The sequence below is a fragment of the Pan troglodytes genome, chromosome 1 (genome assembly GCF_028858775.2).
Source record: "Pan troglodytes isolate AG18354 chromosome 1, NHGRI_mPanTro3-v2.0_pri, whole genome shotgun sequence".
NCBI lineage: Eukaryota > Metazoa > Chordata > Mammalia > Primates > Hominidae > Pan > Pan troglodytes.
In genome coordinates this window covers 136,705,828-136,723,668 of record NC_072398.2, presented here as the reverse complement: position 1 = coordinate 136,723,668, position 17,841 = coordinate 136,705,828, and the positions used below count along the sequence as shown (strand labels likewise).

General features: G+C 35.0%; 1 protein-coding gene across 8 annotated transcripts in view; it reads left to right on the top strand.

Moving 5' to 3' along the window:
- The window catches only part of ABCD3 (ATP binding cassette subfamily D member 3), a 100,544-nt gene that overhangs the window by 37,717 nt on the left and 44,986 nt on the right, over positions 1-17,841 (top strand). For 5 of the 8 annotated variants that reach the window (XM_016922715.3, XM_016922704.3, XM_016922719.4 and 2 more), the window contains 4 exons: positions 2,311-2,347; positions 8,553-8,651; positions 11,698-11,786; positions 17,529-17,598. In XM_016922715.3, coding sequence (XP_016778204.1) covers positions 2,311-2,347; positions 8,553-8,651; positions 11,698-11,786; positions 17,529-17,598 — 295 coding nt within the window. Of the gene's footprint in view, positions 1-2,310; positions 2,348-8,552; positions 8,652-11,697; positions 11,787-15,931; positions 16,002-17,528; positions 17,599-17,841 lie in introns of all 8 variants that reach the window. The other 3 variants (XM_016922737.3, XM_016922733.4, XM_016922712.3) reach the window with 2 other exon arrangements.

Below are 17,841 nucleotides of genomic sequence, written 5' to 3'. Positions count from 1 at the left end.
AGTCTTGCCCTGTTGCCCAGGCTGGAGTGCAGTGGCACAATCTCAGCTTGCTGCAACCTCTGCCTCCCAGGTTCAAGCCAGTTCTCCTGCCTCAGCCTCCCAAGTAGCTGGGACTACAGGTGCATGCCTCCACACTGGACTATTTTTTTATTTTATTTTAGTAGAGACAGAGTTTCACCGTGTTGCCCAGGCTGGTCTTGAACTCCTGAGCTCAGTCAGTCCTCCCGCCTCGGGCTTCCAAAGTGATAGGATTACAGGCCTGAGCTGCCACACTTAGCTCCTTTTTTTTTTTTTTAAGCTGAATTTATTCCATTGTATTTATATACCACATATTCTTTATCCATTGATCTCTCGATGGACATTTAGGTTGATTCCATATCTCTTACTGTTATGAATAACGCTGCAGGGAACGTGAGAGTGCAGATACCTCTTTGAGATACTGATTTCATTTCCTTAGGATCTATACCCAGAAGTGGGATTGCTGGATCATATGGTAGTTATGTTTTAATTTTTTGAGGAACCTCCATACTGTTTTCCATAATGGTTGTACTAATTTATATTCTTCTCAACCAACAATGTTCAAGTGTTCTCTTTTCTCCACGTCCTTGCCAACAGTTATCTTTTCTCTTTTTGATAGTAGTCATCCTAAGAAGTATGAGTATTATCCCATTGTGGTTTTGATTTGCATTTTTCTGATGATTAGTGATGCTGAGCATTTTTTCACATACTAGCCGGCCATTTATATGTCTTTGGAGAAATGTCTATTTGCGTCCTTTGCTCGTTTTTTAAAATTGGATTGTTGTCTTGCTATTGAGTTGTTTGAGTTCCTTATATATTTTGGATATTAACCCCTAATCAGGTGTATGGTTGCAAATATTTTCTCCCATAGTTTATCTCTTCACTGCATTGTTTTGTCGTGCTAAAATGCATTTTGTATAACAGTTTTACAATTCATAAAAGATTTTAAACATATAAATAATCGCATTTAAAATATCATATAATACAACTGAAATTAGAAATAATAATAACCTACGTGCTTTTTAAAATAAGCGCATCTATTGTAGTTAAGTTTGGCTTTCTAGTCTTGTTTGGTGTCCTGGTATCTTACTACTGAAGATGTGCATTCTGCAGATCATCGGAGTTCAAACAGATGTTGAACATAGAGGGTTGAATAATGTATGACCCCTGTAGTAGACTCAGATTCCCCTTTAAAGAAGGGTTTCCTGCCCAGCTGTGAGAAATGTGAAATCCTGACAGCCCCCTCTTTCCCTGCCTTTGTCCCCCACCTTAGAGTCTGGCTCAGCTCTAGAGACACTCCCCTCTCCTCATGTCACAGACTTCCTGGGGCAGCATGCATTTGCAGACTGAGCAAGGCGGTGGTAAAAAAGGCCTGACCATTTCAGCCCATCAGAAAGCACTCTGATGGACAGTGCTTGCTTTAGAATTTCCTATATGGTTGGCTGAAGTTATTTTGGGCTTGCATCAGTTTGAGTTCTGTCCAAACCTGGTTTCTCTGCCTTCCATTCACAGGTGTTGATCCCTGATGAACATTTGTACCCCAGACACCATATTACCTCAGCTTCAGAGAAACCAGCCTGCAGTAGCTCCTGATAGCATGGAACTAGTTTAATGGAAGGGAATATACATCCAACAAGAAATTTAAAACGTGATCAATGTTATGTAGAAGCATAGGGTGCCATGGTAGTGCGTTATGGAAAGGACCGATGCCCAACTAATTATATTGTTTTGGGAGGTAGCCTAGACTAGTAGTCAGAATATGAACCTTGGGCATACTGCTTACTCTCTCCAGGCCACTTTCCTCATTTGTAATATGGGAATGACACATGTTCTGTCATCCTTTAGAAGACTAGCCTAGGATTGCTCACATGGTTGGGGAAAGATTCCCAGCAGTAAGAGGGAGCAATGCACATTTTCCAAGCCTCTGTTTGTGTCAGTTTGCTGATGTCCCATTGGCCAAAGCGGTTTACATGGCCAAGCTATGATTCAAGGATGAAGAAGTAGACTTGCATTTATGTTTTTATTTATACACACACATACACACACCTAAAAATTACCAAACAGAATGTCTGTTACATAATAGTGGTAGTTAAAATTTATTAAGCACTTTTTGTAAATAATGCCTAGTAAGAGTCAGGTGGACTATTATTATTTAATATGTTCTGTCTCACTATGATGTGAAAAAGAAGAAACGCTTTTAAATAATTCGGTATATTTGACATCTTAAAATCATCTTAATGATAACACTTTTCACATAAAGTAAAGCTCTCTCTCTCTTTTTTTCCTCTGCAGTAAGAAAAGTGGAAAACCACCATTACAGAACAATGAGGTAAAAGTTTAAATCATCTTCTTTTTGGGATTTCATGCATTTATTTCATTTATTTTGTCATATAATTCTGATTTAGGATTAAATTTTATAATTAGTAGGGAACTTAAAAATACTCCAGTCTTCTACACATTACAGGAATACTCTCTGAAATAGGACTCCTGACAGGAAAGTGTTACTCTAGGAGGCAGCCTTAACTGCATTAGTTGTAGCCCATGATGATATTAGTTCCCCCGCTCTTCTAGCTTCCTAGCAGTGACTCTGTTATATCTTTTGTATCGAGATATATCTTGTCCCCCCTCCCTTCCCCTCCCCGCTTCCCTCCCCTCCTCCACCTCCCCTCTCCTTTTCTCCCTTCCTATCCCCTCTCCTCCCCTTCCCTCTTTTTTCTTTTCTTCTCTTTTCTTCAAAATTTTCTTTTTACCAACCAGGTCTCATTCTGTCATCCAGGCTGGCGTGCAGTGGCATGATCATAGCTCACTGTAACCTTGACCTCCTGAGCTCTAAGGATCCTCCTACCTCAGCCTGAAGTAGCTGGGACTGTAGGTGTGAGCCACCTTGCCTGGCTCTGTTTTCTCTAGTAGACCCACATATATTTGAAGATAGTTGTATCTTATGAGTCTTTCTTTTCCTGTGCTAAGCAATCTTGATTCCTTCTAATATGTCTCATGTGACATGGGTTCTGATCCTTTTTCAGTTCTGTATACATTCCTTTGGACCTATACTAGTTTCCTTAGGCATTGTGCTTAGACTGGAATGTAGTTGTCCAGTTATGACCTGACTAGCATGGAATATATCAGCATGATTACATTTCTTGATATGAATACAGTATTGCTAAAATTCATCCTAAAATGCTTTTAATTCTTTAACAGTAACTATTTTTTACATTAAGTGGAATTTATGGTAAATTATAAACTTCAGGTGTATTTTTGACAACTCTACACCTCTACATGTTATATTCATGATAGATTTATTGAGATATATATACCATAAAATTTATCCATTTAAGTGTATAAATGAGTAGTTAGTATAGTCACAGAGTTGTGTGGCTATCACCACTACCTAGTTTTAGGAAATTTTCATCTCTCCAAAAAAATCCTGTACCCATTAGCAGTCATTCCTTATTACCCTCTTCCCCCAGTCCCTGGCAACCACAAATCTGTTTCTGTCCCTGTTGACTTACCTGTTCTGGACATTTCAAATAAATGAAATCATATAATATGTGGCTTTTTATGCCTAGCTTCTTTCACTTAGCACAATGTTTTCAAGGTTCATCATGTTGTTGTTGTATCAGTATTGCATTCCTTTTTATTGCTGAATAGTGTTCTTTGTATGCATATACCACATTATGTTTATCAGTTCATCAGTTGGTGGACATTTAGGTTTCTTCTACTTTTTGGCTATTATGAATAATAACAATGCTGCTATGAAAATTTGTGCACAAGTTTTTATGTAGAGATATGTTTTTATTTCTCTTGGGTGTGTATCTAGGAGTGGAATTGCTGGGTCATATGTTAACGCAGTTGCTTTGTTTTAGATAAACATTAATTTATTGCGGTAAATGTCAACTTATTGGGTTTAACCTACTATCTATACCATTAGTCTAATTTTTAGTGCAATTCTCACATCTGGTATGTTAAGTAGAAGAATTATCTACAAATTTAATTTGCCTTTCCTTTCTTTCACAGAACTGCTGATAGTATTGACTATGTAAGGACCAAGTAGATTGCTCTGTGACATCTCTTAATCTTTGTTTCTGGTTATTCAGCTGTGACTACATCCAACTATAGCAAAATCTGGTTCTTATTTCTCCATTGAGACCACAATAATTTTATAAGAAACATCTAATTCCTTTATTAATTTATTAATTCACTTAGTAAGTCAGTCTTTCAGTAAGTATTTATTGAGCTCCTGATATATGCCTGGCATTATTCTTGGCTTTAGGTATATGACAGTTATAAAAATAAGTTTCCACCCTCATGGAGCTTACATTCTACATATCAGCTAGTATGCTAGTTATGGTATCCTTAACAAATAAGAAAATTAGAACAATTTAACATGACGTACTTTCAGTAAACTCATGCTGGCTTCTAGTGGTTAGTGTCTCTCAAGTCTTCCCCAACCCTCCATGTCAGTGTCTGTTCTCTGAATATCCTGGTGATTGACATCAAGATTGTCGTTCTTTAGTCTCTGTAATATTTCCTTCCTAGTCTTTGAAAAATGTGGTAAGATGTGCTTATGTCCACTTCTCTGGCATATCTCCAGCTCCGCGATCTCTCATGTCTAAGTTCTATCTGAGTAATCAAATGTTAGTTATCTGAACTTAGTCATATCTCTTATTTGCATATCGGATATCTGCAAGTTCTAGGACAGCTAGATTCATTTTACTCATTTTTTTTCTTATTTTTCTGTACAATATTTTAGCATATACTTATTTGCTGCTGGTTGCATAGTGTGAGAAAGATAAATTTAGGTTATATTAAGTGATTGGCAATAAAAAGGACACAATATGCACACTGATAGCACATTTGTTAAATGTATAGGAAGTACACACGTGTGCTAAAATGAAATCTAGTAGGATATGTAACAAAGGCAGTAGGTTTAATTTTCTTATTTTTGTTCATCAGAATTTTCTAATTTTTCTACAGTGAATATGTTACTTTTGAGGAAAGCAATTTAACCTATTTTTTTCATAGAAACTTTTTATATCCTTTGTGATGGGGATAGGGTGGGGAGAGGCAATTTTCATAAGACTTGAATTTTAAGGAGGAAAAAAGAATTTAATTAGAAAGTTGGAGAACAATATAATGAAATTCAAAATGTATAAAGATAAGTACTGTGCTGGGTTCAGTATTTAGCATTCCCATGCATATTTTTGTATTTTGGCATGTGTGTGTATGTGTGTGTATCCATAAACAATATAGTTAGAATTACTTTACATATTGAAAAGTTTCATAAATTCCTGTGTAAAATGAATTGCATGTATCATTCTAATTTTTTCTAGCATACTATTTTTTAGGTCACTTCATGTTTAAAGCTGTAGACCTGCTCTTTCATATTCTGTTTCTGTGTATGTGAGCTGCTTTCTTTTTTACAGTTGTATAGAGTTTTCATTGAATAATTTTGCTATGATTTATGTAATATTGGTGTACATTAGGTTGTTTTTAATTTTATGGTATTATAAACAGAGTACGATGTTTTTATTTGTGTGGCTAAGCATATGTGCAGGTATATTTGTAGGGTAAGTTCCTGAAAGTAAATTTACTGGGTTATTTTACATTTTACAGTCAGTGTACATTTTACATTTTGATAAATGATACATAATAGTTGTACCAGTTTTCACTTTTCCCTACAATGTATAGGAATACTTATACTCTGTCAGCACTACATGGCCTCTTATTTTACTGCTATTTCAAACATCTTTTTCAGTCAGTCTCACCTACGGTGATTGACGTATCAATAGGAACTTCTCATTGTACTTTGACCTTTGTTACCTTTTGAATTTTAGGTTTTCTTTTTTCCTTTGTTGCATTATTACTTTGACTTCTCAAATAGCTTTTAATGATTTGTTTGCTTTTTCTATAATGTTCGTGTTAAACTTGTATCACCACAGTGGTCTTTTTTTTTTTGTATTTAAAAAAATTATTGGGAAGTTTAGAAGTGGGAAAAGTGGTCTTTTTTTGTATTTAAAAAAATTACTGGGAAAGTTTGGAAGTGGGAAAAGTTCATTGTGAATTTAAAATGAATTCTTAGGAAAGGCTAGTAATGTTATGTACTGCCTCTATAGTTACTCTTATTTAGATTGGTTTCAGGTAGAGTTTTGCTGTGATCAAGATTCCTGACATCTCTTTGAATTCAGCCCTTTTGAGCCAACCTCCCAGTCCAGGTGGTCCTTTGCAGAAAACAATGATAATTTGGAAGAATATAGTTAGTTCCCTTCATGGATTGAAACATAATGAAAATCCATCAGGTTTCAGTCAGTTTAAGGATAGGGAAAGTGACAATAGGAACAGAAGAAAATGAGGAGGAATTTTATACCAGTTAGCAACTAATATTTTAAAGTGTTTCAACGTTACTCTCTTGTAATTCTTTTTTTCTAACCTTCCTCATTTTTGTCTTAGATCATTTCTTTAGAGAAGCTAGAAACAGGTGGTCCTCTGTTTAACTCAGATGTCCATTTCACCTCAGGATTGTGCCACTTAAAGTTCCAGCTAGGAATAGAGAAGGGTGTTGCCTACAGGTAAGGCAAGGTGAAGTGAGGAGGGAGTGGTGATGGTGATAGGAGGAAGAACAAGTAGTTTAACTTCTTTTTTTAAAAAGGTAGTTAATATGTATCACCGTCTCTTTACTCTTTTCTTCCTATGTTTTCTGGGTTTGGGGAAAATACAAACATTAGGTTGAATGTGTAAGGTTTAGCTTGAGGAGAATAGGCTAGTTCAACTAACTGGACTATGAGTAGGGCTTTTTGTCTGTTTTGTTTGCTGTTGTGTGCTTATCATTTGGAATAGGGTTTGGATCAAGTAGTTGTTTGTTGAATGAATGAATGTAAGCATGTGTGAATTAGGTAGACTGAGCCTGTAACTCAGTAGGATGAGGTTTGCAACTTTGTCTGAAAGACCTGAAATGCTGAGTCTCTGTTCCAGCAGTTGCAGGGTAGGTGGATTCTTTTCCAGTTCCTCCTATTGTAGTCTTTCTAGTCTAACCCTATAAACACAGTGCCTTCAGACTTCCTTTTTTGGCCTATAGTTCTGCACTGCACTAAGTGCTTATTTCTTAGGATTATGTCTATAAAGCCTTAGCACAGTGTCTGACATATAGTTGGTAGTTATTATTATTCTAATTCAGTACCCAAACAGTTCACTTAAGGCTCATCAAGTTAGATATTTATTTAATCAAAGCACATTTACATTATAGCTAACTAATAGCGTTACTCTACTAATACAAACAGGTATTTGTTTGTCAGGAGCACAGTAGTTAGCCAGATAAGTGAGCTGTAATAGTGGAGTTGGGGAAAGGGTTAGTCAGGGAATTGGGGTTTTTCTGGAGTGTCTTGCCTTTTCCAAGAAGTTTCCCCTGTCCTTCCAAACAGTCCAAGAGTAGTAAGTCTCGTCACGTGTTTCCTTATCTTTGCAAATGGTTTAGTACTTCCATTTTCATGGAGCTAGTGAAAATGAAAAAACTCTTGAGAGAGGTAAGATTATCTTCTTTTAAATCCCTCTACACTCACAGTAAGCTCTCAATCTTTACTGTGGCTTCAAGGCTCTGTCCTTTATAAGCCCTGCCTACCTTTTAAACTTCTCTCATTCTTGTTCCCTTTGCTACAGCAATACTGCCATCTTGCTGTGAAATGTGCACACCTATTTTATTTCCAACACTGTATTTTTGTGCTCGTTGTTCCTTGTGCTTCACTCCCTCCCCTCTGCTACCCACTTTAAATAATCACATGGCTTTTCTTTATTTATGTCTAAGCTTAAATGTCAAGAGACTTTTCAGACCATCCTTTGTGAACTGTTCTTTTTTTTTCCCTCATGACCCTGTCTAGTCTGTCTGTAATAATTTATTTATTGGTTTATTTTTTGTCTATGTTTCTCCCGCTAGAATGTGAGCTGCATAAGTGAAAGAACCTTGTCTGTCTTTGAATTTTATGAGGAAGAGAGAGTGAATTGACAGACTGTATATTGGAAATGTTAAATGGTAAATCTAGGAATCCAAAAGTTTCCTCTATTTAATATCAGGCAAAATTCTGTTCAGGATTTTTTTTTTTTTTTAAATATGGTGTTAATCAGGAAGTGACTAATACAAAACTCAGTAAGCCCTTGACCTTTTATCAGCTGTCTCTCTGACCTCATCCTCTGTGATGGTACCTTCCTCACAGCTCCAGCCAGGTTGGCCATTTTGTTCTTCCTCAAGCACGTTGCAGGTGGTCACCTTGGTATTTTGCAGTTGCTATTTCTTCTGCTTGCAGTTTTCTTCACCCAGATAATTATGTGGTTCCAGAACTCACTTCCTTATTCAGTTTTTAGATAACATTGTTTTCTCAAAAACATGTTTGAATATGAGGAGCAGTGTAAGTATGCAAGTCTGTGTTTTGTAAATTCAGTTTTTATCTTGATAGCTGTTTATGTTGACTTAGATGAAACATGGTTCTTTAATTTTATGATATGTTTGTTATAGCTATCTTAAAAGGGCTTCTTTTTTTTTAATGCAGAAAGAGGGGAAAAAGGAGCGAGCTGTGGTGGACAAGGTGTTTTTCTCAAGGCTCATACAGATTCTGAAAATCATGGTCCCTAGAACATTTTGTAAAGAGGTAAGTCTTATGAAATTATAATCTTAAGTATATTGGGCTGTTCTTTAATAAAATACCTGAGGCTGGGTAATTTATAAAGAAAAGAGATTTAATTGGCTCCTGGTTCTGCAGGCTGTACAAGCATGGCGCAGCATCTCCTCCACTTCCGGGGAGGCCTCAGGAAGCTGGCAATCACAGCTGAAGGTGAAGGGGGAAGCCAGTGTCTCACATGGTGAGAGAAGGGAGCAAAGGGCCAAGGAGGTGCCACATACTTTTAAACAACCAGATACATGAGAACTCACTCACTGTCTGGAGGACAGCACCATGCCATGAGGGATCTGCCTCCATGACCCAAACACCTCCCACCAGGCCCCACCTCCAACACTGGGGATTACATTTCAACATGAGATTTGGGTGGAGACAGATACCCAAATTAAATTATTAAGTGTTCAACTTTCAAGGTTATGTAAGATTAGAACAGTAAAATCACAACACTTTGGTTATACTATAGGTCAAATGTTTTCTCTGTCGGTCAAGAAGATTACTAAATTTTTGTCTTTAAATCATCACCTGTCATACAAAAACCCTTGTTCAGTGCCAGTTTTTAAATAGTTTTCTCTTGTTTATGAAGTATTACTTCATTTTATTTTATGTGAAATGCTAGGGTACTGCCATACAGCTACCCTAAATGGTGTTGCTTTGTTATAGTTCAATACTGTCGATAAACACTAGATTAAATTTCAAAAGACAAACCTTTTTATTACATTGAGATGTTAACAAGTCACATTAGTATGGAGTATATTTGATTAAATATTTTTAAGATATGCAAAATGATATCTGGATTCATCAGTTATTTCATTCAGGAAGTGAGCTGCTTATACGAATAGTTGTATAATTCGTTCCTTTGCTTTTTTATCAAGATTATCTTCATTATTTGATAAACATTTTTAATGATTATTAAAATAATGCTGTATTCTCTATCTTCCTCAGCATTCTCTCATTCTGTAACTAGAAGTATCATTACCTTCAGCTCTTCCTCTTCCCCTTGTCACCCTTTTTGGTCACTGGGATCTGCTAATTTTTCCTATACTTAACTGTTACAAAAGCATTGCAGTTCCCAAAGAAAACGTACATTCCTTCATCATGCTGGATTTGCTCTTTCCCTCACTTTGGCATCATCTCCTGATGATTCTGCCCTTGAGAAATTCTTTTTTAAAAAAAAGTAATAGCACTTGTTTTTTCCTAATTAGACAGAGGTAATACATGTTCCTTGAAGAAAATTAGAAAATGCAGGTAGATTTATTTTTTGGCACCTATCAGCCTCTTACTCATTTTGACATATAGTCATCTTGTGTGCAAGCATATATTTTAATTTAAAAATGGGATCACACACTTTTAAGATCTGCTCCTTCCCTTATATTATAAATGTTCTTTGTAAGTATCCTAAAGTTTCTCATAAATTATTCTCTCCCTTTACATTCCTACTGTTCTCACTATATCTTACCTGGATTATTATATCTTAATTGGTCTTTTTGCTTCTTTTCCTTTTCCAATTTGTATTCTTTCTTAAAATCCTAATCAAAACATGTAACTTCGTTTTCCTTATAGGGTAAATCACAACCTGACTTTGGCCTTCCTTTTAATACCATCTGCTTAGGAGATTATTGTTTTACGATCTGGCCCTATGTCCTCAGCCTTTCATTTGTTTACAACATCATGTCTGTGACATCCTGTACGTCCCCACAACAAAAAGAAATATGTTTTTAAAAATTGCTTAATGCTTATCTTTTTTGTGAATATTTCCAGTGACTCTTCAGGCATAACTAATTGTCCTGCCTTTGAAGAATCCTTATTTAAAATACAAGCTTCTCTGGAAAGATGCATATGTTACCTTCCAATCAGTTAACAGCTTAATGTTCATTTTAACTATTGCAGGGGTTCAATGAATGTAAAACAAATTTGAGACATTGGATGAGTCCCTGGGAATTAGTAAGGGAGGTAGAAGGGGCTAATTTGGCCAGCCTCCCACCCTCTGCAGGCCTTCTTCCCTTACTTTAACTTCTATGTCACTGTCTTATTGTTCCAATTTAGAAAATTTAAGATCAGCTTTAAATATGTGTACTTGGGGTTGGGGTGGCAGGATTCTCATCTCACAGAAAGATAACTGATTCCCAGCCAGTCACCCAGCATCTTGACTTTCTCTGCTTCATAATCTGTCTTGCACAGCATTGCTTAAGTAATATTCTTTAAACATCACTTTTTAACATCACTTTTTGTTCTACTGAGAAGCTTGCAAGAATTTTATATGTGTAAACTCAGTACAGTACAATAGTTCATATGATTTTAATCCCTTTTTTCCCCCATTAAATCCTTCATCTTTTTTACCTTTAATCCTCATTCTCTTTTTTGTTTTACTGTTTATCATATTTATAATGCCATAACTGTCTTTTGCTACCCCAAACCTTCCCATCCCACAGCTTAGGACATGAAATGATACAAATATGTTTGCCTAAATTTGTCTGCTACTATTTATGTGTAACTCTTCCCTTCATAACTAAATTGAAAGCCCTATGAGGGCATGGACACTATTATAAATTTTTCTAACAAATTAAACCAAATTTATTCTACCTAGGCAAAATTTTAGGCTTCAATTTTGGTTAGTTGTATAACTGTATATGTGCAGTTACTGTCATTTTTCTTTGTTAAAGTTATATGTCAAAATATAAGAAAATCAACAATACACTGTGATCTAGGTAATCTAAGTTACATTCCTAGCTTCTGTCCTTGACTAGGTATATGAAGGCAAGTCCTTTGACCTGCCTAGGATTCACTTTTGAATTCTGAATGAGAAAGATTAAATGAATCTATGAGGCTTTTTTCATTTATATAATATTCTTGAGTTCCCTTTAAACTATATTTAAAATTACTTATAGAAAAAATGTCAGCCAACTATATTGAAACTTACATAAAGCTTTAGATTTGGAAACCAAAAATTGTTACCAAGGTAATATTTCTTTGAACTTTCTAAAATGCATGTATTTAATTTACTATACCTGGTTTATTTTAGACAGGTTACTTGGTACTTATTGCTGTTATGCTGGTGTCTCGAACATATTGTGATGTTTGGATGATTCAAAATGGGACACTAATTGAAAGGTACTTTTTCAATCACCTTCCTCCTATATGTATGAAATGCTAATTTGTCTCATATTTATGCATTATCTTTATAAGCAACAAATAGATTCTAAGTTAGGTAAAAGATAACCCAAGTCAAATTATGTGTTTGTTCATTTACTTAAAAAATACTTAGTGTTTCCCATGTGCCAGGCAATGTGCTATACTGTGATGGGGTCTATATGCCAGCAACTAGGAGAAACTGTACCAAGCCTTGCTGAGCTGACAGTTTATCAAGAGTTAGAGACAGGTAGACAGAAAATTAAAATGCAGCATAATAAGTGCTGTAATGGGAATTCTAAAAAGCCACCAAGTTGGATTTTTGAAATTAATGAGATAATTTGGAGGAAAATTTCAAAGCATTTCAAAGAATCACGTTGAGCATGTTTATTAGAAGGGAAAACAATTCTTAGACATTTCTTTCTGCATCTGGTATTAGTGCTTTTTATATTTTTTCATTATAGTCTTTCTACATATTAATCACTGCAGTTGCTAATTTTGAATGTAAAAACGTAAAAAATGTCAGTTGGGTTATCTTGGGTTATAACAATTTACCATTTATCTGTTAATAAAGAATTTATTTTTCATAATACCAATTTGAATGTCAGAGTAAACATTTTTGCTAGGAATTTTATTTCCTGGTATGCAATATTTTGTCAGAAAATTCCTTAAAGTATTTAATCTAAAATAACTTTTTGAATGACAGTACTTAAAATTGTTAAATGCCCCAACATTTTGGAATAAAGGTTTTTTTCTCTTAGATTATTGATCTGCTTCTTAAAGATTTGTAGGAAGAGGAAGAATGCTTTATGACCATGCTCTCTGACTCATTTCTCTAGGACAGTAAAAAATCTTGTATGTACAGGATTAAAGCCTTGAATTACATACTTCTGAATATGGGTAATTATGTAGGCCCTCACATTCCACCCAAGTCTCCCTGAAACCTGTGGTCAGTCCTGTGCCTTTTAATTTTAATCAAAGTAATATATGAATGTAACTTTAAAAGTAATACATGAACATAGCTTAATGTCAGATGTTCTGCAGGACTTAATGACAAAACACATGAATTCCTTGGCTCCTCTCACTCACAACTGTCATTACGTGGAGCCGGTCTTTTTTTCTATTCTTTTTACTGCTTCATCTCTTATTTTGTGTCTGTGTTTCCATATTGCATACTTGTATTACTGTTTATAGATTTCTCAGTTTCAAGAGTGTAAGTGTTCATTTCCTACTTTGGAAGGTGAGAATTAGCCCTTTTACACTCCCTCCGTGCTCATCTTCTCCATGTTTTATATGTATAATAAAAATTATATAATTTTTGGTTAAATCACAATTTATTGTTTACATGATTTTGACTATTGCTTACAGCTGAGCCACATGGCATACTTTGGTAGTTGCATTTCCATACAACTTTTTGTTTTTCCTGGTGTTTACAAATTGGCAGTTATTTGTGCACATTAGTTTTTTTTTTTTTTTTTAAACCTACTTCCCCCTGATTCAGTTTGAGCTTTTTGACAATACTGAGAAATCTTCTCAGTATTGTAATATGGTCAGACACCAACTAATCTATCAACTTCATCTTTCTATTTCCACCCCCGCCCTATACGTTTTGTAGTTTCCAGTGTTCTTGCTTTTTTTTTGAGATGGAGTCTTGCTCTGTTGCCCAGGCTGGAGTGCAGTGGCGTGATCTCAGCTCACTGCAACCTCCACCTCCTGGGTTCACGCCATTCTCCTGCCTCAGCCTCCTGAATAGCTGGGACTACAGGTGGCCACCACCACGCCTGGCTAATTTTTTGTATTTTTAGTAGAGACAGGGTTTCACAGTGTTAGCCTGGATGGTCTTGATCTCCTGACCTTGTGGTCCGCCCGCCTCGGCCTCCCAAAGTGCTGGGTCTTCTTGCTTTAATCAGGATTGGTTGCATTTTAGGCCCACCGAGTAGCAATCACGTTTGAATTTGCTTTTATCATTATTTTGGGAATTTCTTTCATCTTTGTATCCTGAATTAAATAACCTGTTTCTGGATTTTTTGTTTTTCTCTTCCTCAGTTTACTTTCTTGTTTTGGCAGATGCACTCTTTTTCTGAGTAAGGATGAAGGGAGATAAATTTTTGAGACCTTGTAGATCTGAAAATGTCTTTCTTCTAATCTCATACTTGATTGATAATTTAGCTAAGTTTGTGCATTCCAAGTTGGAATTCACTTTTCTTCAGAATTTTGAGAACATCACTCTGTTCTGGGTCTCAACCTTGGCTGCAGAATGATTGGTATCCTCTGGAGAATTTTAAGAACTATGAATGTCTGGGCCCCACCACTAGAGATTCTGATTCAATTAATCAAACCTTTTTGAAGCATCTAGTGGATTCTGTTGTGCAGCTCCAGGGTGGGTATTGAGGCCTCTTGCCATTCCGATTGCTCAGCTATAGCTGGAGATTTGTTCCTCCCTCAATCTCCCCCTCAATCTTTTTAAAAAAATTGTTGATGTTGTATTACTGGATGTTTGAAAATTTCACTGAACATTGGTATGAATTTTTTTTTTTGTTCATTGTGCTGGGCACTAGGTGAACTCTTTTTCCATCTAGAAACTTATTCTTCATTTGAGAAATTTTGTGTTTAAAAAGAAATTATTCCTCTCCATTTTTTCTGGAATTCTTATTAGCTGAGTGTTGGAGCCTCTGGACTGATGATCTGATTATCTTATAATTTCTCTTCTATTTTTGTGTCTGCCATTTTATTTTATTTTCTAGGAAATTTCTTTATTATCCAGTGAATTTTTATTTGTTATAATTTTATTTCCAAGAGTTATCTTTTATATGGATGTTCATTTTTATAGCAATCATTCTTTTAAGTATGCAGTATTTTTTCACCTCTGAAGCTATTTAAGTTTTTAATGTGTTTTTAGCTCCCTGCATTTTTTGTTATTCTGTTGTCATTCACATTAGAGGCCTTCCTCAAGCATTCTGTGACTCTTGGCTGTGAATTCATATTTAAAAGTAAGTGCCTTAAACACTTACTAGAAGCTGGAGTTGAGAGCTTGTTAACTGGTCTCCCTTGAAGGGTGTTTGTAGGGGGACCCTAATCATGTGCACGTGTGTGTAGTACTCAGTTTTAAAATTTAATTATGAAATTTTAAAAAATTGTTTTTCATTTTTTGTATGAGTTTCTGAACCATTTTTTAAAACCATTATTTTGGTGTACTTTACACTTACAGAAAAGTTGAAAAATAGAATAAGGGGCTGGGTGTGGTGGCTCATGCCTGTAATCCCAACACTTTGGGAAGCTGAGTCAAGAGGATCACTTGAGGCCAAGAGTTCAAGACCAGCCTGGGCAACACAATGAGACTTCGTCTTTACAAAATATAAAAAAGTTAGCTGGCTGTGGTGGCACATACCTACAGTCTCAATTACACAGGAGGCTGAGCAGAAGGATCACTTAAGCTTAGGGATATCCTGTCTCAAAAAAAAAAAAAAAAAGATTAGCATAAGGAACTTCCTTATATTCTTAACCCACATTCACCAATTGTAAAACACTCATTTTAAAGTTGTTAACTTTCTTCTAAATCGTTTTGAGCCTCTGCTGTGTATGAAATTCTTTAATATTTGGACCTTATCTCAAAAAAAGTTTTAAAATATTGTACATTCGTACAGGATAGTTTTATTTGAAAAATTAACATATATCTCCATCTCAGTATTTAAGCTACAGTGCAAATTGATTTATTTATTTTCTCTTTTTGCCTTTTCTAAAGTAAGTCCAGATTCATGTATTTCTGCTAAAGAAAGCCTCAAAGAGACTTATTATGGTCCTTAATGTACTTCATTTTAATATCCTTTTCATATTTTAAGCTTATTTGTTGATGGTGACTAATGACTTTGGAGTATGGGCAAATCTTAATAGGAAAGACACCCTCTTTAAGGTAGAAACTATACTAATTCCATGACATGGAGGAAAATTCTTCATACCTTGTTGCTGCTTTATCTAATCATAAAAATATATTTTATTTTCACCCATTTGGCTACAAGCAGAATTTAAAAATTACCAAACTCTCTTTTATAAAGATTCTTAAACATTTGGAAGTTGTAGTGATTAGGCCTATTGTAAAATTGTTTTTTGTTAATTATGTTTTTTTGCAGTGGAATAATAAGCAGAAATAAGGCTTTATTCAAGAAACCATTTTTTAAATTTATAGCTGCTACTCCAATGGTAAACCATTGCTGAATGATGGCATGTTCTTGTGTGTTTCACAGCTTGGGCAGCACTAAAGCACTTTGGTTTTAAGTAAGATTTGGTTCAAACAATTTTAACATAAATTCTCTGAACCTTTTGTACTGTCTTGATTGCTTAATGTCTGTAATATTCTTATTGCTATAAACAACATTTTTGTGTGGTTCTATTTAACTTTCTTGTAGTTAGCCTTTTTTTTTTTTTAACTGTTTTACTTTTTAGGGGCTATATAAACATTGGAGTATTAATTTCTTTTAATCAGTCTAAAGGAACATTTCCCAAAGTATGTTCTGTGGAATCTTGGCTATGATAGAGGAAATGCTTCATGCTACAAACCCCTCTCAGAGAGTTAAAATGCACATACTATACATTAAAAGCTTTGAGAAGGTCTTTGGTAAAGACATTTGTTAGATTTGTTTAACCTAGGGTTTCCCAAATTTATCCATCTAGTCCCTCACAGAAAAGAAATTATTTCTCTAGTCATATACTAGTAATTTTTGTGTGTGCGTGGGCAGCTAGGTTTAAACCACTTAGTCCAGTGTTTCTCAAATGTTTTATATAAATATGTCTTATGAAATTTGGGAACATTATTAAGTATTACTTGAAGTAAGAGTTCTGTGATCAAATACATACTACCTTTGTATTAGGTCATAGACATATCTTACTCAAAGATCCTTTACTTATATAATAATGCTTTGTTCAAATTTTTAATAAAGTTTTAGAACCCTTTTAAAAAATTTTTAATGTATATTTTAAAAGCAGAAAAATATGTTAAACAGATTAACAACAGGCAAAAGAGGAGCTAGTCTAGCTGAAGTGTGTTGAGGAACATGAAACTTCTGTAGATCCATTCTGGGCTCTGATCTATGCATTAGTCCCAGTATTGGCAAACTAGGACCCACAGGTCAAATCTCACTACCTGCCATCTGTTTTGGTAAAGTTTTATTAGAATACAGCCACACTTCTTCTTGGCTGCTTTTGTTTTACAGTGGCAGAATTGAGTAGTTGCAGCAGAGCCCTTAGGGTGCACAAAGCCTAAAATATTTACTCTTGACCCTTTGCTGATCCCCATTAGTCTGTCTCCCTGCCATTAGTTCACACAAATGAGAATCAGATTGTTAAAATATTTTAAAACAAACAAATGGTACTTTGTTTATTCATAATAACCCATTACTGGGGCTATAAAGTTGTTAATTGTTATGCTAGCTTAATTTCTTTTGTAGCCACTTAAGCCTTTTTTTAAAGCAGCCATTTTTACTAAGAAATAATTAGTTATCATTCTGTTTAATTTTGCCATTTGCAGGATGAGGTTCCAGCAAGTTCAAAATGATGACATTTTAAAGTTGCGAACATGTTTTTGCAAAAAAGTGGTTTTTAGCATCTTTTTTATTGATTGTTTTGATTTAGTAGAAGTTTCCAAGAGTAATTTTAGAGCTTTACAGAAGTTTTCCTAGTGTTAGATTTTGCTTCTTTTGCAACTAATGCATTGCATGTGGTGGTTTGCAGTGGTATCATTGGTCGTAGCAGGAAAGATTTCAAGAGATACTTACTCAACTTCATCGCTGCCATGCCTCTTGTAAGTTTAATTCATTAAAAATCTTTTTAACACAGGAAATTTGCATCTTATTAAAATCTTTAAGGGTTTTACTTATTCTTTAAAGACTTATGATACTAAGTTCCTATTTTCAGTTTAGTTTTGTAATTTATAATATAATTTTCAATGTAAACCTTCATACTAGATAAAAAAGGGATTATGTTTGGTTTAATTTCATTTATAATGTGTATATATATTCATATACATACGTATGTGGGTGAGGGG